Source organism: Pipistrellus kuhlii, unplaced genomic scaffold (genome assembly GCF_014108245.1).
Source record: "Pipistrellus kuhlii isolate mPipKuh1 unplaced genomic scaffold, mPipKuh1.p scaffold_m20_p_79, whole genome shotgun sequence".
Taxonomy (NCBI): Eukaryota; Metazoa; Chordata; class Mammalia; order Chiroptera; family Vespertilionidae; genus Pipistrellus; species Pipistrellus kuhlii.
The window spans coordinates 617,009-639,834 of NW_023425583.1; the positions used below are offsets into that span (position 1 = coordinate 617,009).

The window sequence follows — 22,826 nt, forward strand, 5'->3', positions numbered from 1 at the left end:
TGTGCAAGAGGCAGCTGATCGATGATTCTCTCTCATCGATGTTTCTAACTCTCTGTTCCTCTCTCTTCCTCTCTGTAAAAAATCAATAAAATATATTTAAAAAAAAAGAGTTAGCATTCTGAATTCCTAGGAATCGGTGATAATTTATAATTATCCTATATAATAAAAGGGCAATATGCAAATTGGCTAAACAGTTCACTCACCATCAGGGGGCAGATGAGCTGCCCCAGGGCTAACGGCTGGCGAGTGCAGTGGTGGTGGTGGTAGCGCTAAGGATGTCTGACTGCCGTTTATATCTCCTGAGAGCTCCCAGACTGTTGAAGGGCATAGGCCAGGCTTAGGGCAACCCCCCCCCCCCCCCCCCCCCCCGCAAGTACACAAATGCATGCACCGGGCCTCTAGTTCTACAATAACCCCTTCCCTCCCAAAGAAATGCATTTTCTTGCTCCCTTATGCACCACTAACATGGCAATTGGGTTTCTTTTGAGGAAACAGTAAAATAACTACTTTAGGCTGCTTACTGTCACAGCCCTGGTTATCAGCTCTGAGGTCAGATTGTTTGGCCCAATATCTTTTTAAAAATATATTTTTATAGATTTCAGAGAGGAATGGAGAGAGAGAGAGAGAGAGAGAGAGAGAGAGAGAGAGAGAGAGAAACATCCATTATGAAAGAGAATTATTGATGGGCTCCCACACTCTCTCTAATGGGAATAGAGCCCAGACTTGGGCAGGTGCCCTGACCTGTGACCTTCTGGTTCATAGGTCAATATTCAACCACTGAGCCATGACAGCCAGGCTGTTTGGGCTAAAATCTTAGCCCTCCTTCTTACTAACTAGGTGACTTTGGGCAATTTACCTCACACCTCTTATTTGCTTACTTGATTTTTGGCTCAGCAAAGGTTGAAGTGCGTAGCGCATTTCCTATGTCTAACGTGACTAGAACACGCTTGGCTCGTTGCACTGTGATTGCAGGGCCTCCCCCCAGCTCTGCCCTCCTCCCTTCGAGGTCCTGCTCTATTGTCGAAGCTCCCTCTCCGCCTGCTCTGGGGTTTGTTGTTACAAATAAAGGACAACAAGGGAACAGCTCTGCAGGCCGCCCCCCTACTAGGGCCCATCTTCCTGCGATCAGTCAGCCTCCACCCACAGCATTTCCAAGTGAGCTGTTTGTCTTGGTTGCTGGCTTTTGTTTTTAGGTTTGTTTGTTTCTGTTTTGGGGGTTTGTTTGTTCGTTTGTTGTTTGTTTGTAGCCACACCCTCCTGCTGTCTCGGACAGTTATTCCCCCGTTGCCTCTGGTCCTCTGTCTTTGTCCTGTGGCCTCTGCGTGCTGGAACCCTGTGATTTCCCGGAAACCAAGCATCTCATCTCAGCTGGTCCCTCCACCCAGAGGCAAGGGTGCTGCGAGGAGCTGCCAGCGTGTGGACACATCGCCACCACCACCGGGAGCCCGCGTGACGGGCGGTTAGAAGCAGCAGCAGCGTGTCGCCGACGGTAGACTGGTCCAGCATGTCTGTCGCCTTCAAGTTGAAGTTGGATTCTGGCCTCGCCAGGAAGCGTGTGATGACTCCGCTTCCTTCAGGCTGGACTGCCTCTGCGGCCTGGCTCTGTCAGCCAATGGAACCATCTCCGTTTTCCCAGAATCTTCTGCTCATGCAAAGCTGATTGTGGAGCATGAATTGTACAATCCTCATGTGTCTGGCAACTCAGAACCACCCCCTCACACATCACCCCTGTCTTAGACCCTCCATCCCTCCGTGTGTGAGCCTGACATGGGCCTTTCCCTGGCTGCCCCAGGAAGCATTGGGTCCGACTCCAGTTGTAAATCTGGAGGTGACGGTGGAGCATGGGGAGACCTGGTCTGTGCTGGCGGACAGCTTGCATCTTGAGGAAGCTGGGCAGGAGAGGAGGGGTCTTGTCTTGAAGGGCGAGAGAGATGGATGGAATGTGGCCCGGGGCTGGGGGAGAGAGCTTTTCCACACACACACACACACACACACACACACACACACACACACATACACACATATACACACCGCCTCACAGCCATGCGGCCTGTGCCTCCCCAGCATATGGCAGCCAAGCAGAGAACTGAGAACCCATCTGGATTCGTGCTGAAGTCGTGTGGTCGGCAGAAATAACCCAATACTTGCTTTTCCGTCATCTGTATAAATAGGTGAGTTTAAGTACATTCCTGTTTTAACTTTAGCTCAGGGAGAGGAAGGCCAGTGCTCTCCTGCTGCACCTGGAGCTGGGAAGGTGGGGACTTAACCTTGTCCTTCTCTGCCCGCGTTCACCCCCGCAGCTCCTCAGCTTCCCACGGACTGAACTAGCCCGTCATGGAGCAGGAACCGTGCACCTGGACTCCAGTGGCCAAAGAGGGCACCTTGCTGTCCAGTGACCACAGACCATGGGTCCTATCTCCATGGGCTGCCAAATGCTCATCCCTGGAGGTAAATTGTATTTTTCTACGTTTACCCCTAACCATTGTGCATGCTTGGTCCCATATGTATGCTCAGTGCAATCACTATGTGGGGCATGCAGGAGGCAGCCCATCAATGATTCGTTCTCATCATTGATATTTCTCTCTCTCTCTCTCTCTCTCTCTCTCTCTCTCTCTCTCTCCATTCCTCTCTGAAATCTATAAAAATATATTTTTAAAAAGATGTTGGGCCAAACAATCTGACTTCAGAGCTGCTCAGCGGAGCCGTGACAGTAAGCAGCCTAAAGTAGCTATTTCACCGTTTCCTTAAAAGAAACCCTATTGCCCTGTGAGTGGTGCACGAGGAGCAAGAAAATGCATTTCTTGGGGAGGGAGGGGGTTATTAATGAATAATTATAAATTAGCACCAACTCCTCTTGAGTTGGGATTTTGATTATTCGCGTCCAGGATCATCAGAGCTAATTCATGTAGCGTAATTCATGTAAGTCTGGCTTGATTTAGTGAGCTACTTAGTCACAGGTCTTACTGAGCATCCCGTGTGATTTTTACCTTCTGCCCGAAGGTCAGAGAATGAGCAGTTCACCAACTGAGCAGAAGGAAAAGGATGCTGACATACAGAGCCACCTGCCAAGCCCTGCCCTGAAGCAGCCAGTGGACCGTCACGGGCTGAGCACCCTCGCAGCTTAGGCAGATGCCCGCGGCTGCCCTGCCTCCTCCTGGCCACCACCGCCGTGGGTCTCCTACCCACCTCTCTTCTCTGCGTAGGTGGGCAGAATAACAGTCCGCTCCATAACCACTGGAACCTATACATGCTGACATTACATGGCAAGGCCAGAAAGAACTGAGGTTGCCGATAGAATTCAGTCTTAAGGTGGGGAGATTGTCCCAAATGACTCCGATGGGCCCCGTGCAATTATAAGGGTCCCTGTAAGTGAAGGGGGAGGCGGGAGAGGCACCATCAGTGTGGTGCAGTGTGCAAAGGCCTTGGCCAGTCCTAGCTGGTAGAGAGCGTCAGCCTGCAGACTGAAGGGTCACAGATTCGATTCTGGACAAGGGCACATGCCCAAATTGTGGGCTTGGTCCCCAGTAGGGGGCGTGCAGGAGGCAGCCATCAATGATTCTCTCTCATCATTGATGTTTCTCTCTCTCTCCTTCTCCCTTTCTCTTTGAAATCAACATATATATATATATATATATATATATATATATATATATATATATATTTTTTTTTTTTTTTTTTTTTTAAGTCTTGACCAAAATATACCTGGCTTTGCAAATGTCTCAAGTTAGAGCTCCAAGTAATTTAATTTTAACTCATAATGCCAATTGGTTTTCTGTCTCCACCTCTCTATTTATGTCCCTCTCTCAAATAATGTAGAATAGATAATATATTTGGATACTCTATCAAGTACTTCAGGAAAGATGCGGGAGAAACTGTTGACATGTGTTGCCCCTAACGTGGAGGATAACTTGACTAAGAGTTGTGACATTTTAAAGGTGTTAGTTTTATAAACCATGTACAGCCAGCAAATACCAAACTATAGAGTCGCAAGGTGGAAGAACACAGCATGTTTCTTGACAGCCACTAAGAGAGTAAGAACTTGATGGTGGAGAAGGGCTGCTGAAGATGGCAGTGAGGTAGGTGGTGTGCCAGGTGCAGGGAAATCCTACACTTGCACTTATTCCTAATGCCAGTCTTGCCAACCCACCTTACACCCTTAAAAGTAACCAGCACCTTCCTCCCTGCTCACTCCGCTTCGGGGATGACTTGGTTTATGATGTTACTCTTTCCAGGGTTTGGCTCCAGATAGATCCAATGCCTTTTGCTTTCACTGTGCTCAGGGCTTCCACTGAGTCTGACCTGAATATCTGCACTCTCCCCACTGGGCATGCTCTTCTCTGACCTGAATGTCTGCACTGTCCCCACTGGGCATGCTCTTCTCTGATCTGAATGTCTGCACTGTCCCCACTGGGCATGCTCTTCTCTGACCTGAATATCTGCACTGTCGTCCCCCACCCCCATCCCCCACCCTGGGGCATGCTCTCTGCTCTGACGTAGGTTATATTAATTCCTATGTCTGAAGGTCACTGCACTATTAGGCTAGAGAGTTAGGGTTCAATATTCTTTTTTTGAGAAAATCACTAGAGTTCCTGAGTGTAAACATGCATGTGCTAAGTCTATGAAAGTGACAAAAACAAGGAGTGTTTCATTTGATATTTTATTATGGGTGTCTGTAAGAAAAATGATCAACAACCACATACAAGCTTACAAAGTGAAATTTCAGCACATTCCCTGCGTTGTTGTGGCAAATCAGCCCCATGGTTTGTGTGTTTTAGTTGAAGGGGTAGGGTCCTCTAAAGTGACATGCCAATCAATGCTGTTTGACAGGAGACATGCGCAGATGGTGTGCACTTAGTGTTTGGAATGCAAGGCCAAGGTTCTGGCCTAGAGTTTTCAAAGTGAAAGGACATTAGCACCATAACATGTGTCTTCAAGGTCTGCCCAGACATTGGTCATCTTGGTCATGTTAGCAATGACAAGGAAGAAGGAAAGCACCTTTAAAAGCAGCTGATGGCCAAGATTAAAATAATGGTGAATCTTAAAAAAAAATATATTTTTTTCTAATTCTTGCACCACACTCTACGTTTTTAAAAAACAAATACTTTAGAAAATAAATCAATGTCATTCATAACGTATGCATTTTCCCCCCCATCTTTTGGGACTTAGAGAATTCATGTGTGTTTCTGACCAGGCTGAGGTAGTTGAAACAGGGGGGTCCTTTCAATTGTCTGAGTATTTCAGAAGGAAAGGTTGTGCTTGAGTGGTAGGCATAGTCGCTGCTCTGCTCATGGGTTGGATTGAAAGAAGTAACTCAGTGTGATTGTATGAGTGTTGAAGTTTATTTATTATAGCACCATCGAGACATTTTGAAATTGAAATTTTTAAAAAAATAGAACAAAAGGCATTTGAACTGTATTTGGTGAAACAGCAAAAAAAAAAAAAAAAAAAAAAAAATCCTTCTTTGTCAAATTAGACTTTTTCCAAAAACGTTGGAAATAAATAACTGGAATTTGGTTGGCCACTTGCGCTGGTTGACAAGGTTAGAACCAGAGGAACACATACGGACTGTGAGGTTTTTGGCTGGGACTTTAGAGTTTGGCTTATAAAAAGCATACGGGGCCAATGTCCACACCGAATTCCTGGTCGGGACCTCCGATGTCATAGGGCGCGAAGTCCACGATGGGGAGTCTCACCGCCTTGCGCGTCCGATATTCGAAGACCGTTTTGCCCCACTCGCCAGTGTGTTTCTGGAAAAAGAGCAAACCCAGGTAAGTGACCATGACGTCACAGTTCCACTCCTGGGGGGCCTGCTCAGACGTGCCTCACTAGGTGATTTCATTGTGTGAACAGCATGGAGCGCATCGGCGCCAACCTCGTGGGCTAGCTGCTCGCCCTTCCCACCGAGACCAGAGGGTCTACCAGTGGTCGGCAAACTCATCAGTCCACAGAGCCAAATACCGACGGGACAACGATTGACATTTCTTTGGAGAGCCACATTTTTTAAACTTAAACTTCTTCTAACGCCACTTCTTCAAAACAGACTCGCCCAGGCCATGGTGTTCTGTGGAAGAGCCACACTCAAGGGGCCAAAGAGCCGCATGTGGCTCGCGAGGCAAGGTTTGCCGACCACGGGCCTAGCCCGTGGCTCCCAGGCTGCGAGCCTGCACTGCGTGTTACTGTCCAGAACAACAGGACATGAAACCAAGCACAGGAGAAAATGATGCCGCCGAGAGACGCGGCCACCTTGGGGCGACAGGCATTCTCCTCGCACCCGCTTTCTGTGTCAGGCAGAGTGTGTGGGGACCAGATGACCTGGTAACATTTACATTATGATTTAAGTTTCAGTGCCTCCATTTCAACTGCTTTTTACTTAGTGGTCGAGAAAAACATACTCATTTTTCTGGTATTGAATGCTTCCTGCAGCGACTCAGTAGAGTCTATGTAACTAGCCACAATCGCCTTCCTTCACTGGCTCGCCCTTATTATTTTTATGATTTTCCTGGACCATTAGTGACCTCCACCAGAGATGCTGAGTCAGGGTGACCCGGCTGAAGAGAAGGCGGCGACCTACCGTGCAGCTGTCCTCCAGGACGGTGTACGTGAACTTGCTGTTGCCCTCGGCCTTGAACTCGCCTTCGTTGGACCCCATGAGCCTCAGGGCTTTCTTCACGTTGCCGCTGGCGTGGTCCATGTACGCGATACTGTTCTTGCAGTGGTACGTGACGTTCTGGGCGGCCCGGCTGGAGAGCAGGCGCAGGAAGGCGAGCTGCACGTCCAGAACATCCTCAGGGAGCTCGGGGTTGCCGTAGCTGAACTGCAGGGGCAGCACAGCCAATGGGTCAAACACTGCGGGTGCCACGGAGGGCCTCACGCGTGCCGTTTGGTTACTATGATGTAGGTGGTTCACTCATGAAGACTATCTTATGTATGAGTTTTTCTCCGAGGAGAGTGGACATACCGTAGTACATGAGTTTCAGGTGTACACCATAGGGATTCTCCATGTATATGCCTTACAGTGTGGTCACCCAGATAGGGATAACCATCTTCACTGCGTGAACATGTGTCTATGACATGCACAACATGACATGCACAACAAGACATGTTAGCGTAGAAAACGTCTGGAGAGTTAAAAGGTGGTGGCACACTTCCTGCTAGCTCCGCTCTTAGGAGGGGAGTCGCACACGTGTTAGGAGTGGTCACCTGGATACGTAACGTTGGTTGGGCTCTTCTGGTTAGTAACCAACCTTGCTTGTGGGAGCCAATAGCAGGAGCCAAGCAGGCAGGCAGGAGGGGGACTGAGGGTAAGATGGCAGGAGGGGGACTGAGGATAAGATGGCGGGAGGGGGACTGAGGGTAAGATGGCAGGAGGGGGACTGAGGGTAAGATGGCGGGAGGGGGACTGAGGGTAAGATGGCAGGAGGGGGACTGAGGGTAAGATGGCAGGAGGGGGACTGAGGGTAAGATGGCGGGAGGCTGACTGAGGGTAAGATGGCAGGAGGGGGACTGAGGGTAAGATGGCGAGAGGCTGACTGAGGGTAAGTGAGGCCGGGAGGGCCCTCTCACCTGGAAGCCGCCATCCATGGTCTCCCCGAACCAGACGTGCTTCTTCTCAGCGCCAGAGTCCGTCCACCAGCGCTTGCGGGGCACGCTGCTCGGGCTGGGGCTGATGCACGTCTCGCCCGTCTCCATGTTGCAGAAGACTTTGATGGCGTCCAACTTGCAGCCTTGGTTAGGATCAACCCAGTACTCTCCTGGCAGGACCACAAAGCACAACGGAGGGGGTCACAAAACCCAGTCCCGAGACGTGGGCCAGAGCGGCCTGTGTGTTTGCGGGGAAGACAGCAGAAGGCTGACTGCCGATGCACTGGGTTTAGGTACTTGCATCTCAGTCTAGCGTAATGGAAGCTCCCGTCTGATCCAGATTGATGCCGTGAGTTACACCTAACGTCCCCATGGCTGACTGTCCTCTACGCTAAGCACTCTCCTGAAGGACTCCAAGGCAGTGTTCACTGCCAAGGTGCTTAAGAGCTTGAAATAAGGGTGCTTTTCAGAAAGAACCCAATATGCGCAACATCCTACACCACCGCAAACTGAAATTCCATGTGCTACTCTGGAATTTTTCATTTGGATTTTTTAATATGGAAAAAATAATCTGATTACAAAAGGTAAATTGTATTATTTCAATAATTAGATTGCAAACTTTGTCTGCATCACATCACATGTATTTGATGCTCAGAACCCACTGATCAACATCCCTTTATCACTCACACCAGCTGGTGCTGCTATGCAGAAATACACCAAGCCATGACTTTATTACAATTTCCCCAAAACTGTCTTTGAAGCGTCCCACGTTGGGGCGCTTTGAAGTAGTTCAAGCCACACTAAGCTCCCGTTCTCTTCTCACGGTGCCAAGCAGTTTCCCTTCTGCTCCCCCCTTGAAGCCCCGTGTCTGCTCTAGGAGGGCAGCCCACACTGCACGTTCCTCTCCCCCGAACCCCGAACAGGCCGCTCTCCCTGCCTCCGGGCCCAAGGCGCCCCGCCTACCGCTCTGCAGCTCCGGGTGGCAGAACTTCAGGTCTCGGCAGTTCCGGGCCGGGTTTTTGCGAGACCCGTCGGGGCTGATGAGGTTTTCCACCTGCCCGCTCACTGCCTTGAGGGAAGTCATGATCTCCTCCGTGCTGATTTTGAAATCCTGGGGTTCGTCTCCATAATAGGGGGCAAACCCAGCCTTCTCCGCGCCGCCACCTCCGCCGGAGATGGCAATGCCCCCTCCGCAGCAGGGGCCGGGCTGGCCGGGAGGCCCGGGGGGGCCCGGCTGGCCGGGGTGGCCCGGGGAGCCCTGGGGAGGGAGAAGGTCCGTCACGGGGGTGCACTGCTGTCTCCGTGCGGAGATGGGTGGCGGCCCAGGGAAAGGTGTAAAGACCACGGATGCCCTGAGACGTCTTCATATTTTGCCAAAGGTGATGTGATCAAAGGGTAACAAACGTGATGGTTCTGAGTCTTTTCCCGGGGAACGTGTTGAACTCCCTCTGGTTTCAGAATATGGCAAAGTGTTTCCGGGAATGTGAAGGTGAGAGAAGTCAAGCGTGTGCGTCTAAGGGATGTCTCACCTCGGACCCTCTTTCACCTCTGTTCCCTCGAGGCCCCGGCGGTCCGATGGGACCTGGGTGTCCGCTGGTGCCGTCTTTGCCGGGGGGCCCACTAGGTCCGACAGGTCCCTGAAACAGGATCCTGGTGTCACGGAGGACCTTCCTTCGGTGCGAACAGGGCAGCAGCACGGGCTTCCCGCCTCCCTGCGGTACTTACCCTGGGCCCGGCGGGTCCTGGGCTCCCGACTGCCCCCTGGTGACCGGCAGGGCCCTGTGGGGAGAGGCGGGCGGAGGAGTGAGGACTTTGAAAGGTTAGGAAACAGCACATTCCAGGTCAGAGCGGGGAAGACGGGATCGTGATAAAACCTAATTTCCTCTTCTCCCGTCTCCCCACCTTCTCCTGCCCGTGCCATTTCAAATCCGCCCTTGAACCCATTTCCCAGCTCCCTGGCGTGTCCTTCCAGAAACGAGCATTTTCTACTCTCAGGGTCCCGCTACAGCGCGGTGACGGGCTTTCCGGCGAACTGCACTCACCGGGGAGCCGGGCGCGCCCGGGTTTCCGGGGAAGCCGCGGTGGCCTTTGATGCCGTTGGAGCCGCGCTCGCCGGTTTCGCCTTTGTCCCCGCGGGGGCCTTGGGGACCCTGTAGGGAAACACGACAGTCACGGCCGCGTCCTCACACACTCGCTGGGAAAACACAATAGGATGTATGCCGATGCCATTCTCTCACATCCGGCCCTCTCTGAGACATCCCATCCACACACAGGGCATTCCGGACTGGTAATTGCATGGAGCCCCAAGACTTGATGTGTATGTCCTAGGCCCCCAGGAACGTTGGGGCCCTGAGTCGCTTTCTGCATCACTGAGGGAAAGTTGAACCTCTGATCCACAGTTCTGTGTTTTGTCATCCCCTCCTTACCGCCCCCCCCACCTCCCCCTCCCCGGAACATGCCGAGAGAGGGACTCCCGGACAGAACAGTTAGGAAAGGGCGTGACTCACAGCAGGGCCGCGGACGCCAGCGGGACCGGGGGCGCCAGTAGGGCCGGCAGGGCCCTAGGATAAAAGCAAACACAGAAACACACGGGGTTACTCACTTGGCGGCGCAGTTTTGTTTGATTTAGAAGTCGATTTCGTTGGGAAGGAATTAACTGTGCTTACTGCGAGTGAAACTCAGTGTCACTCCCTCCTTCACTGCCCTTTCCCTGTTTGTGTCTTTACCGGGGGGACTGAACAGACAAGCTGAGCGCGTCCCGCTAACCAGCCTTCCCTTCCCCTGGTGAGTGGACACGTGGCCTGGTCAGCGCCATTTGGAATGTTAGTCGTGAACTCGTCTTTGGGTACCGCCAGGGACTTCCCGGGCGGCCCAGGGAGTGGCCACCGTGAACACTGCCCAGTGAAGGCTAGTCCATCTTTTCGGTTGGCAGATGTGACACTCTGTCCGCTGCCTGCTGTCCTCTCTGTGGAGGAGGACGGACCGGAAAGAGAGATGGTGGGGACCGGCACTCACCGTTTCTCCTCTGTCCCCACTCTTCCCTGCGGGACCCACGGGGCCGGGCGGGCCGGGATGTCCAGGGGAGCCAGGGGCGCCAGGAGAGCCGCTTTCACCACGATCTCCCTGCGGGCAAAGTCCAGATCAGAGCCAGCGTGACGGCAGCCAGCGTTCTAACGCACGTGCCTCTGTCCGTGCGCTTGCCGTACCTTGGTGCCGGGGGTTCCATCGCGGCCGGGGAGACCATCGGACCCAGGGTTTCCCTGGGAAAGAGAAAAAGGAAACGGAGAAGTGAGAGCCACCTCTTCGGAACCACCCAGCGCCACTGCCGCCATGGCCTTCAGGGGGGCGCTGTCCCCGGGGCGGAGAGAGAAGAACTCGGTGGATATCGCAGTGGCTGGCCCTGCCCGGCGGGCACGCCGAAGGGCAGAGCGCCCGGGGCGGTAAGTTCCGGGGTGAGACGGGGAGACGCCGAGGGAGAAAACGCCCAGTAGGAGCCCTTCAGGGAGAGAGGACAGAGAGAGGCGGGACCAGCAGAGCTGTAAGCGGATCACAGAAATCCACAACGACAGGCAAAGCCCGTCGCGGTATACCAGGGAGCACACTCCGCCAGAAGGAATGTGGTCACCGGGTCTCCCGCCCCAGCTCCTTTCTCTCTTTACCCAGAGCTCCTAGCCTCCCCCCCATGGCCTCCCATTGAGCCGTCTCCAGGAACATGGACGGGGAGGCTGTTCTAGATAGTTGTGATGGGAAGGCTGTCTGTGCTGGGAGCAGGAGGGCGGGCGCGGCCTGCGGCCACCTTCACACGCTGGGCCCCGGAGGTGGGGGTGCCTCTCGTTAACTAGGTCAGAACCCGCTGGGCTGTCCCCAGGCCCGCACTCACGTCCCGTCCCGGCTCGCCGGCCGTCCCCGCCAGGCCAGGCAGGCCCTGGGGCCCCGGCGGGCCGCGCTCTCCGTTGTGGCCGCTGGCGCCTGGTTTCCCCGCTTCCCCCTGTGGGACACAGACAGGCGTTCTGTCAACCCCAGGGCTAGGCGGTGAGAAGTTTAAGTCAACGCCTGCGGAACTGGCTCCCAACCCATCGCCACCGCGGGGAACAGCTTGGGAGAAGCAAGCTTCCGGCGTTTCCGAACTTGCCCCGGGACCGGGGACCCGGGCGGCCGAGTCAGACACCTGCGTCAGACGCAGCGTCCGTCCTGACGGGAGATGGAGTCACGGGCGTGGCCGTTATGAGAAAACCGAAAGGATGAGCCACCATGAGGCTCTGGGCTACGGCGACCATGACAATGAAGTGACATTGGACATCAGCTCCACCTACAGCACACACACCTACTACCTTTGCTCATGTACGTGGAACACATTCAAGTGTTTCACACTATTACGTGACCTCTCCGTGGAAAGAGGTGCTCGAGGTACCGAAATATGAGCCTTCGTAAAACAGAACTGTAGGGCCCCACCTGCTAAAGAGGTACTGAAGATGCTAACCACTAGGACATAGAAATCTTGTTAGGGAAAGCACATCATGGGTGCAGAGCAAACCGAGGTGATGAGTAACTGCTGCCCTTAAAGGCTTTCGTGGGGCCGCACGCTGACATGTTTCCCCTGCAGACTCACGGCCAGCCAACTGGAGGACACGCCCCAATCCCCCTTATTCCGGGACCTCCCTCTGCGCGCACTCCCCAGGCTGGCCTGCGATGGGCATTGCTTTTCCCCTGGAGCCTTCAGCAACATGCAGGCAACATGCATGCTTCCCCCAATGCGGAAAGATCAAACATTGTCATCTGTTCCAGGAACACCTGGCATTCTGTCCTGGCTTCGGCTCAGCGGCCCCCCACGGCCCCCGGAAAAGCAAGGGGCAGCGATGCGGAGAGGACACTCACCTTCACGCCTTGCGGGCCAGGACTGCCCCGGGCGCCGGGCATGCCCGGGGGCCCCGCCAGCCCCCGCGCCCCGGTGATGCCGGCGAGGCCGAGCGGGCCTGGGGCGCCCTGCGGGCAGACAGAGAGCTCAGCGCCCGTCCGGGGGCGTTCCCGGGGGGTCGGGGATGGGGCGGACGGGGTCACTGCTCACCGGAGGGCCCTGGGAGCCGGGGGACCCCTTCTCGCCGGGCGGGCCCGCGTCGCCCTTCGGGCCGGAGACGCCGGGGCTGCCTGGGCTGCCGCTGCTGCCCGGGGGGCCCGGGGGGCCGTCCTTGCCCGGAGCTCCGCTGGTGCCCGGCGGGCCGGGGTTGCCCTGCAGACAGGCGCACCATGGAGCGCTTTAGAGGGAGCGCACTGCACAGCCTCCCTCTTCCACCCGCACCAGTGCCTCTCGGGGGGCGGGCGGGGCGGGGAGGAGGGCGGGTGCTTACGTTGTTGCCGGGAGGGCCGGGGAGACCTCGGCCGCCGGGGAAGCCCGCCGCGCCCTGCGGAGGGCAGACAGGTGGTGATTCAAGTGGAACCAGCAGCTGAGCACACACACACACACACACACAGACCACACACACTCACACACACAGACACACACTCACACACACAGACACACACTCACACTCACACACACACTCACACTCACACACACACACTCACACACACACTCACACACACAGACCACACACACTCACACACACAGACACACACTCACACACACACACACACACTCACACAGACACACACACACACACTCACACTCACACACACACAACACACACCCACCACACACACACGAAGGACAAGCATGCAGGGGCCCGCCTCCTGCTGTGAGCTGCTGTGGCCTGCTGCCCCTGGGGGTTCCCACGCGCCTCCTGTGGGGCCGCGCCCACGGCTTTCCCCCGGGGCCCGCGCTCTCACAGCCGCTCACAGCCCCGGCACCGAGGGCACTTACCGGGCCGCCAGGACTGCCCCGCTCGCCTTTGACCCCTGCGGGGCCCGGGGGACCCTGTGCGGAGGGAGACGAGAATGATTCACAGGAAGAGAGCCCATCACGTGGGGCGAAGCGTGAAGCTGCTGCCGGCCGTAACTCCGTGTGGTTGCGGTTTTGCCATTTACACACGCCCTGCCCCGAGGCTCACACCGCGCAATGTGATTCCATCTCAGTAAAACCCGGAGCCTGACAGAAGCAAGAACCCCCCCCAAACCCCAAAGCACAGCCCCCCGGAGCGCTGGCCGAGGGGACGAGGACCGCCGGTCCAAGCGTCCACGCAGAGCCATGTTGCTATGGAGACGGCACCTGTCACCGGGACGAGCGCCAGGCGGACAGAGTGGGCCCCGCCAGGAGCTGCGGGGAAGGTGGGAAGACTTACCGCCGGCCCGGAGCCCCCGGGGGGCCCTGCGGCCCCGGGGGGCCCGCTCTCGCCCCTCTCGCCGGGAGGGCCTCTCTCCCCTTTGCCTCCGGGCTCGCCATTCTGCCCCTGCAGCCAGAAACACAGAGTGAGCCAGCCGGCTAGCACTGCTCCCGGGGAGAGTAGAACCAGCCTGGTGAGACCAGAACCAGCCCGGCGAGACCAGCACCAGCCCGGTGAGACCAGCACCAGCCCGGTGAGACCAGAACCAGCCCGGTGAGACCAGCACCAGCCCGGTGAGACCAGAACCAGCCCGGTGAGACCAGCACTGCTCCCGGTGAGAGCAGAACCAGCCCGGTGAGACCAGCACCAGCCCAGTGAGACCAGAACCAGCCCGGTGAGACCAGCACCAGCCCGGTGAGAGCAGAACCAGCCCGGGGAGAGCAGCACCAGCCCGGTGAGACCAGAACCAGCCCGGGGAGAGCAGCACCAGCCCGCGGAGAGCAGCACCAGCCTGGCGAGACCAGCACCAGCCCAGCAAGACCAGCACCAGCCCGGTGAGACCAGAACCAGCCCGGCGAGACCAGCACCAGCCCGGTGAGACCAGAACCAGCCCGGCGAGACCAGCACCAGCCCGGTGAGACCAGAACCAGCCCGGTGAGACCAGCACTGCTCCCGGTGAGAGCAGAACCAGCCCGGTGAGACCAGCACCAGCCCAGTGAGACCAGAACCAGCCCGGTGAGACCAGCACCAGCCCGGTGAGACCAGAACCAGCCCGGTGAAGCAGAACCAGATGGGAGAGATGACAGGAGACCAGGGCAGACGGTCCTGGAGGAGCCTCGTGCTCCTGGTAGAGGACTGCACCCAGACAGCATGAAGACACACTGTGTCCCTCGGGTGACAGTCTCCCCGGAGCCCGGGTGCGGGTGGCAGGGGGCACAGGGCGGGTCTGAGGAAGGTGGGCTCAGAGCTCACTTTCGGGGTACCATCCTCTGAGGAAGGACTTGCCCGTGCCAGAGTGCTGGGAGGCAGGGCACCTGCGGCCCTCACTGGCCTGGCATGAAGCGGGGCGGGATTCCAGCCTCGTCTTTAAAGAGCGAGGAGAGAGCGCCCGTGGGAAGGGGAGGAGCCACAGGAAGCTGACCGGACAGGGAGGCAGCGGCTGAAGCAGGGCGGTATTCAGACTCAACTTAAACGTCTGCCATGTCTCAGCTAGATGGGGCTCCGGGCTGGTGACATGCGTGTGTTTTTCAGGTACGGTGTACATGTAATGTCACTCCTATCGGTGTCCGGTGTGGGCACAGCCGTTAGACAGCGAGGCCCTTTATGGAGCGCCTCTCTGCTGTGGCCAGTGCCCCGGCACCGTTCACGTCACACCACATCGGCGACTCTCCCCCACCCCGGGGCGGCACTCAGGTGCCGGGGGCCACGCCGGGACCCCCGAGGTGTGGCTCTCGGTCCCTGACGTTCATACTTACGGGGGCGCCAGGGAAGCCTGCGGGGCCGGGGGGTCCGCCTTCGCCTCTCTCGCCCTGGAGGGAGAGGATCCCTATGAGTTCTGGGAAGACAGCCTCCCCCAGGGACCTCGCACTCGCCTCCGCATCACCATCACCTCATCTCTCCTTAAGGAGGACGTGTGCACAGGTAACTAACGGTTTAATTTCTTCTTTTGTAAAAAATGTATTTTATTGATTTTTAAATTTAATTTAATTTATTTTTTTACAGAGAGGAAGGGAGAGGGATAGAGAATTAGAAACATCGGTGGGAGAGAAACATCGATCAGCTGCCTCCTGCACACCCCCTACTGGGTATGTGCCCGCAACTAAGGTACATGTCCTTGACCGGAATCGAACCTGGGACCCTTGAGAGTCCTCAGGCTGATGCTCTATCCACTGAGCCGAACCGATTAGGGCTAACATAATTTCTGAATAAAATTATTTGCGAACAGCACCCAAGCCACCTATTCCTTCTGTCTCTGCCTGGGATAGTATTCGCAAAAGTCACAACGTGAGATTTCTGGTGTTCTGAACGCACCTAATTGTGTAACTCTAAGGAATGGAAGGACGTGTGCACACGGTCAGTGGGTTGAAAGTCGCTCGGTCAGCAATAATGGAAAACATTTACTCTCTATCTCCTGAGTCCCGAGCCCCGGAGGCGAGAACCTCAGATCTAGACGGAGCCCCGTGCTCCGATTCTGGAGGTTAGGAAACGCTCATGTACCAAGGAATATTACTTGTGCGATTTTTATATCTCCCCCAGATCACTTAGTAAAGAAGGCAGGATGTGGCACTGTCCTTGGTGAGCTCTGGGTTGGAGAACTTGAACTTTTCTTGCATGTGGTGTGACGCCTACAGCCTGCCCCCCACCGTGAGCCGTGGGCTCCTAGGGAGAGCTGCGACGGCCAGCAGCTGCTGCGTGTGTGGGTCAAGAGGGTGCTGAGAGTGTCCACCACACTTACGGGGCTTCCGCGAGGACCAGCTATGCCCGCAGGCCCGGGGGCACCGCCTTCGCCCTTGAGAAAGAGAAAAGAAGAGCGATGTTCCCCTCATCCCAACAGCGAAGGGGTGTTGTTGTCTCTAAGTCGTGTGAAGCGTTACCTTCTCTCCAGGCTGACCGGAGGGGCCGGGGGGCCCGATGGGACCAGCAGGGCCCTGAGGAAAACAAAAACTTTTTTAATTTTGAAGGCACAAAGTGCCAGCTTCCTGCGAATCGCACAGAGAACATGTAGGCATGTCATTCAGCGAACAAACTAGGTGATACGATTTCTTTTGTTGCTGGAATGGTATTCTCCTCCAGGTGCAAGGACTTCAGAGCTTAGTGAGTGTGAGAAGGAACAGCTCTAAAGGGCTACAAGATTCAGGAGAAGTTTATTGACTTATTTTTCTTTTTGTTGCAGAGGGTAAATGAGGTGATATAAAAGATTATAGTCATAACCTAAAAATTAAAATGCATGGCCTCATTCCACTGCTTAATCATTCAAAGTGTATCATCATGTGTTCAAATGGACATTTTCAAATATTGAAATGTTACTTATTTATGTAAATAAAATATTAGTTTTTTTTTTTGAAATTAGATGATGTCTAACCCATCTAGTCTGTCAAATGGGACATCTTTATGAATTTTTAAGGCAACAATAGTAACTATATCTATGTAATGACGTAGATTTCATGTTTATTTAGCATGCTTATTACGTAACTATGACTAAATTTGGGAACTTTCCATTCTCAGGTCATAGTGGAATTGTCGGGTAGTGAGATATAGAAATCGGAAATTTTAACTGTCACATCCTTTGGGTCTTCTGAGTGCCCAGAAGGTAGCAGAGTCTGATCTAACTTACCGTGAGCTGTCTGGGGAGCAGACAGAAGCTGAGGTGAGGGAACTACTGTCTATCAAACACAGACAAGGCCGTTTCCCCCCCACACCACACTCACCCGGGAACCGTCCTTGCCAGGAGCCCCGTCCGCACCGGCAGTGCCCGGTTCTCCCTGTCAAACGAAGGCCAGTGTCAGCGCACGGAAGTGTCCTCGGTGGGAGCCTGCCCCAGAGGAGCCCCCCGCAAGGCTTCCTGGGCAAACACCAGGTGTTCTGGTGACAGCCAGGCTTCACACACTATGCGAGGGTGACGTGGGTTTGGAAAGTAGATCGCTTCCCAGCAGCCGTGTTTCCCTGTGACCCACACGTCTGTGCTGCTCCACGATTAGCCGAAGGAGGGCCGTACCTTGTCACCCTTGGGGCCGGCGCCTCCAGGGCCTCCTCTTTCTCCGGGCATTCCTTGTATTCCAGGGGGACCAGCCGCCCCAGGGGGGCCGGGGGGGCCGGCGGGGCCCTGGCATTCGGAGGAGAAAAGGTGAGTCGTGAGGAGGAGACGCAGTGGGTGGCGTCAGGCCCACGTGGCCCGGGTGCTGGGGCGCTCACCTTGCCTCCTTCGGGGCCCGGGGGCCCCGCGCCGCCTCTCGGTCCCATGGGCCCGGCCGATCCGGGCTGCCCACGCTCGCCGGGGGCTCCGGAATCGCCCTGCCGTGGGAAAAAGTGACCTCCCGTTAGGAGGCCCCGGCCAGAGGCGTGCCCGGCGCCCTCCGCTGCAGTGCTCGCACGCAGCCCGCAGGTTCTCACACCTGCATTTTTGACCAACTGGGGAATGTTCATAAAAGACCTTTATCCCCAGAGTGGGAACGGAAGTCTCCAAGGTGGCCTCAGCCAGGCGACCTTGACACCTGGTCTGATGGAAAGGAGTCTGACCGTGTTATTCAAAGAGCAAACGTTGCCAGTCCCTCTGCCGAGGCAGCTCTTCCTGGCGAACCCAGGCAGGGGAAGGGCTCTCCTTTGAGATGGCAGCCCCAGGGGATTCTGGCTGTGGACTAGGCAGGCCCCAGGGGATTCTGGCTGTGGACTAGGCCAGAGGACGTGGCCTTCCAGACACGGCCAGTGTAAGCCCTTCTCAATGCCAGAGCTGCCCTGGGTGTGTTCCCCACACGCTCACAACGCAGTGCGCTTACAGAGCCTCTGGCGGCAGCGCTCTGGGACGAGGTCCCGGGCCCCAGGGGAGCGGAGAGTGGCGGGGAGACTCACCTTGCCTCCTGGAGTGCCTGGCGTGCCGGCCTCGCCCTTCGGGCCCTAGGAGACGGACAGGCTAGAATGAGGCTCCGTCGGAGCGGGTGGTGGGATAGAAGCGAGACCCACATCTGCCTCGTCTGCAGACGGCACAGTTGCCCCGCCCAGGAAGGCACCCTTCCTTCAGTGCCTTCCGTTCCATGCTCAAGCGCAAGCAGTGTCACAGCTGCGATAGAATAGCTTTCCTCTGTTTTGCTAATGACTAGCTCAGAACTACACGTGAAAGCTCAGGCCACATGCGTGAGGAGAGGCGACGCAGAATCAGCAGTCAGCGGGGAGAGGTGCTCTTTGGTTCAGGGTTTGGGGGGATGACGGCGTGACACTCACCGCTTCGCCGGGTTTGCCGTTCTCGCCGGGAGGCCCGCTGGGGCCAGGGATGCCCTGGGAGGAAGCGGACTGGGTGTCAGACTCTCGCCCGGATGCTTCCGGTGAGTGTGAACATTTGCGTTCACCGGTCTTCATCGAGGCAAAACTATCCCGGCTCTCAGCATGCAGCGACAGAGGCAGGATTCCCCCGTTACAGACCAGTGTTCACCGCGCCCGAGTCTTTTTGTTTAAAGAATTAGAGGGGGATGTTCATAAAACGAACAATGGTCGTGGTGAGTGGACTCAGCTACATTAATTTAAGTTCTAATAGAAGTATACACATATACAGTTATGTGGACTCACTTATGCTGGCATGATTCATCTAAAAACCTTTGCATTAGTAATACTCATTCTGCACCAGACACAGAAATTGTTGGCATGTTGCCTGTCTATTCACATTGTCTATCATTGTCTTTCAAGGTAGAAGACTAAAGACCTGCACATTTTAAGCTCAAGATACATTATGATCTATTCGTGTCACAAGAAAAATAACAACAGCTCCAGAGGACTTGACTGAAAGCAGGTGTCCGATGGCGCGTTAAATAAGTTCTCACCTGCAGTCCTTGCGGTCCAGGGGGTCCTACGTCTCCTTTGTCACCACTCGGCCCCTAGGGGAAAGGATGGATGAGAACCCCCACAGGAAGACACCTTTCCTACTACACACACCGTCCCCTCCGGAGGCTGGGGCCTCCTCAGGGCCAGCAGCCGCCACCAGCTGACCAGGCAGCAGAGGGATTGCCGGGGAGCTAGGAGGACCCAGTGCCGGAGCTGTGCCCAAGTCCTCCCTCCACCCTGGCTACCCCACATCTGCAGGCTGGGGGTACACCTGCCTGCGGTCCAGGGGGGCCCGGAGATCCAGATTCACCGTTCTTCCCAGCAGGACCCTGAGAACAGAAGTCAGAGCAGCCATTGGTCGGAGGTAAGTGCCTGCAGGGCAGGGGTGGGGCGCAGGGGGCGGGAGCTACATACCGGGGGGCCAGGCCCTCCAGGGCCGCCTCGCTCTCCGTTTTTGCCAGGAGCACCCTAAAGAAATGGCCGGTGTTCACCAATTCGAAAGAGGAAATAGCTCATCATATTGTTCCCTCAGAGTTGTGACCTGCCTCTTACACCCCCCCCCACCACTTACATACATACATTCACACACACACAGTCACACGCACCCACATATTCACACACACACACACACACACACACACACGCCACACGCACACGCACAAACCAAAACTCCTTTCTGTGACTAGGTTTCCACTCTGTCCCCAGAAGTCGACCAAAACGACACTTTCGCTCCCTCCTCCCAGGCACTCTGCTTTTCAGTGTTGTTCTGTGCTCCTGGCCGTCCCTGCTCCCGCGCGGGGGGCACAGCCCCGGGCGGACAGTCGGTGGGGGCGGGGGGGCCCAGGCAGACTCACGTCGTTTCCTTTGGGGCCAGGGAAGCCCATGACGCCGGGCTGACCCCGAGGGCCAGGGGGGCCCTGGTTGCCGGGGCGGCCGCTCTCCCCTTGCGGGCCCTGTGGGAAGAGGCGGGTTAGGAAGGCTCAGGCCGGCGTGATGGCACCCACGGCTCCCGCAGCCCGGCCACAGGCCCGGGGCCCCGCCCTGGGCCCCCGCGGGCACAGTGGTACCTACCGGAGGCCCCGGCTTCCCGTCGCTGCCTGGTCCTCCGGGGCTGCCCGGCACACCCTGGGTGGAGAGGCAGGAGGTGCGTTAACACGGCTCAGACACAGCGCCCCCTGACCGTGCGGCCACCCCCACGCGGACGGGCAGCCGCGCAGTGGATGGTTCCTGCCAGGCCGGTGTTTGGTGGGGTGTCTGTGGTGTCCGCTCTGTCATCTGGACTAGCTAGGGTTCCTTTGGGCCTGTTGTTGTTTTGGGGGAGCCTGGAGAATAAGGGGGAACCCCCGTCGTGTGCATTTTCCTTGGCGAACAGGGTGTCCTCCTTACCCTCAATCCCGGGCCTCCGGGCACCCCATCTCGGCCGGCTTCTCCGGGGGCTCCTCGGGGGCCTGCAGGGCCCGGGCCGCCACGCTCCCCAGCGGGACCCTGCGAGGCAGAACGGGCGGGCAGGTGAGAAAGAGCCCACGTCCGCCTGACCGGGGCCATGCTCAGTGACAACTAGACAACTTCATTGTCCTTTTCCTTTCCAACCCTCACCTGAGGGCATGTTTTTACTGATTTTTAGAGAGGGGAGGGGAAGAGAGAGAGACACCGATGGAGAGAGACACAGAGATGGATTGCTTCCCTTATGTGTCCAGACCGAGGACCAAACCCACAGCCTCCTCCCCCTGAGCCGCCTGACCAGGGCCCTCCGGTCTCGTAAGGGGAGCGCCTGCTGCTGACGCCGGCTCGGATGCCACACTGGACATGTCCTAGGCAACATGGCTGCATGGCACGTGCCCCCAAATCAGTACTTAGTGGACTTAACCTTACACATCTGTGCATGTAAAAGTCAGCGATCTTCGCTGGTATGAAGTCACATTGTCTGGCACGTTAATGTTTCCAAAGAACTTCTAAGCATTTAGTTTGTCTTATTCCTGCGCCGTGCGTGGCTGAGCGCGCTGCTCGCACTCACAGGCAAGGCCAGGGGCCCTCGTGACGGAGGGCCTTGTGTGGGCCGCGGAGGGGAGAGAAATGAAACCCCGTGACCTTTCTGTCAGGTGTCTAGGCGCTCGTTAGCGGGGGCTGTCCGGCAATGGGGCCCGGTGCAGTCCCAGCAGGCGGAGACCTGGAACAGCTCCCACCTTTTCTCCGGGGAGGCCGCTGGGTCCGGCAGCTCCTGGGAATCCGGGCAGGCCCTGGGGACGGGGGCGAGAATTTCAGTGCGAAGCAGAGGACGTCCGAGCAGCGGCAGAGAAGTCCCCACTGTGACAGTGGGGGGGGGGGCGCCCCCAGGAGGGCCCGGAGACATACCCTCTCGCCGGCGGTTCCCGGAAGGCCGTTGGAGCCGGGCTCGCCAGGGGAACCGTCCTTGCCGTCTTCGCCCTTCGTGCCTGGGATCCCGGGGGCACCGGCTTCCCCCTGAGGAGGGACGCCCGAGCGGGCGGCGTCAGACGGAGCCCGCGGCCCGTCCACTCCCGCCGGCCCGGCCGTGTCTTCCAAAGGGGAGCCGTGTCTGGGGGGGCGGTACTTACGCGCTCTCCGCGCGGTCCGGGGTCCCCCTTGTTTCCGTTCTTACCGGGTTCGCCCTGAGGGAACAACGTCTGGGTTTAAGAATGGGGTGGGGGGGGGTAGACTAAGGAGATCACCCCCAGGAGCATTCAATTATGAAAGGCGGGGAAGCAGCCCGGACGCAGCAGAATAAAAAGGCTGCATGTGCTTTGTGCTGAGGATACAGCCCACCCTCCAGGCCCCAAAGGAGAGGGGACTTACGGCAGCGCCTCGCTGGCCGGGAGCACCATTGGTCCCGGGCGGGCCGGGAGGGCCCCGGGCTCCGGACAGGCCCGGAGCCCCAGGAATGCCAGCGGGACCCTAGGAACAGCCGAGGAGACTCGTCTCAGTCACGCTTGAACTTGCTCCCCTGAGTGGCTCACGCAAACATCACAGATGGCTTGTCATGCAGCACAGTGTGTGGGGGAGGGGGAGAGGGGGCACCTTACCATTTCACCTTTGCCGCCGGGACTCCCGTTGCTCCCAGCAGGGCCCTGGAGGGGGGGGTGCGTTAGTGACCGTGCACTGGTGCGGGCACGGAGGCGCTGAGCATGGGCTGCAGGCCGAGCTGCCGGCGGGGGCTGTGCTTTGCAGAGGCTGGCGATACCTCCGAGGCTAGCCCCGCACACGGAAGGCCGGCTAGCTGCCCGCCCCCCGGATAAGCCACAGGTCACGGGCATTTGTTCCCCATAACTAAATCAACATGGGCTGCTTTCTCCTCCGAATCTCTTATCAGCGATGCGGCTGGGGTGGAGGCTTTGGGGTGTCAGAAAACCAGCTTCCCGTTCACCCAGTCAGATAAACATCGAGTTCCTCTGTGCTAGAAGAGCGTGAACCTCACACACCATGTCAGCGCCAACCAAATCGCAA

At 56.8% G+C, this 22,826-nt stretch overlaps 1 protein-coding gene across 1 annotated transcript in view; it reads right to left on the minus strand.

Annotated features, from left to right (window-relative positions):
- Positions 1-5,149: 5,149 nt before the first annotated feature.
- COL3A1 (collagen type III alpha 1 chain) overlaps positions 5,150-22,826 on the minus strand; it is a 35,032-nt gene continuing 17,355 nt past the window's right edge. The window contains exons 17-51 of the mRNA XM_036423198.2: positions 22,406-22,450; positions 22,179-22,277; positions 21,941-21,994; positions 21,720-21,827; positions 21,551-21,604; positions 20,754-20,852; positions 20,439-20,492; positions 20,222-20,320; positions 19,782-19,835; positions 19,643-19,696; positions 19,367-19,420; positions 18,774-18,827; positions 18,405-18,449; positions 17,751-17,849; positions 17,554-17,661; positions 17,267-17,320; positions 16,433-16,486; positions 16,294-16,347; positions 15,314-15,367; positions 13,857-13,964; positions 13,439-13,492; positions 12,927-12,980; positions 12,647-12,808; positions 12,457-12,564; positions 11,462-11,569; positions 10,788-10,841; positions 10,597-10,704; positions 10,089-10,142; positions 9,624-9,731; positions 9,307-9,360; positions 9,111-9,218; positions 8,545-8,839; positions 7,564-7,751; positions 6,572-6,814; positions 5,150-5,747 (exon numbers count right to left, since the gene is read on the minus strand). Coding sequence (XP_036279091.1) covers positions 5,601-5,747; positions 6,572-6,814; positions 7,564-7,751; positions 8,545-8,839; positions 9,111-9,218; positions 9,307-9,360; positions 9,624-9,731; positions 10,089-10,142; positions 10,597-10,704; positions 10,788-10,841; positions 11,462-11,569; positions 12,457-12,564; positions 12,647-12,808; positions 12,927-12,980; positions 13,439-13,492; positions 13,857-13,964; positions 15,314-15,367; positions 16,294-16,347; positions 16,433-16,486; positions 17,267-17,320; positions 17,554-17,661; positions 17,751-17,849; positions 18,405-18,449; positions 18,774-18,827; positions 19,367-19,420; positions 19,643-19,696; positions 19,782-19,835; positions 20,222-20,320; positions 20,439-20,492; positions 20,754-20,852; positions 21,551-21,604; positions 21,720-21,827; positions 21,941-21,994; positions 22,179-22,277; positions 22,406-22,450 — 3,249 coding nt within the window. The 3' untranslated portion in view covers positions 5,150-5,600. The remainder of the gene's footprint in view (positions 5,748-6,571; positions 6,815-7,563; positions 7,752-8,544; positions 8,840-9,110; positions 9,219-9,306; positions 9,361-9,623; positions 9,732-10,088; positions 10,143-10,596; positions 10,705-10,787; positions 10,842-11,461; positions 11,570-12,456; positions 12,565-12,646; positions 12,809-12,926; positions 12,981-13,438; positions 13,493-13,856; positions 13,965-15,313; positions 15,368-16,293; positions 16,348-16,432; positions 16,487-17,266; positions 17,321-17,553; positions 17,662-17,750; positions 17,850-18,404; positions 18,450-18,773; positions 18,828-19,366; positions 19,421-19,642; positions 19,697-19,781; positions 19,836-20,221; positions 20,321-20,438; positions 20,493-20,753; positions 20,853-21,550; positions 21,605-21,719; positions 21,828-21,940; positions 21,995-22,178; positions 22,278-22,405; positions 22,451-22,826) is intronic.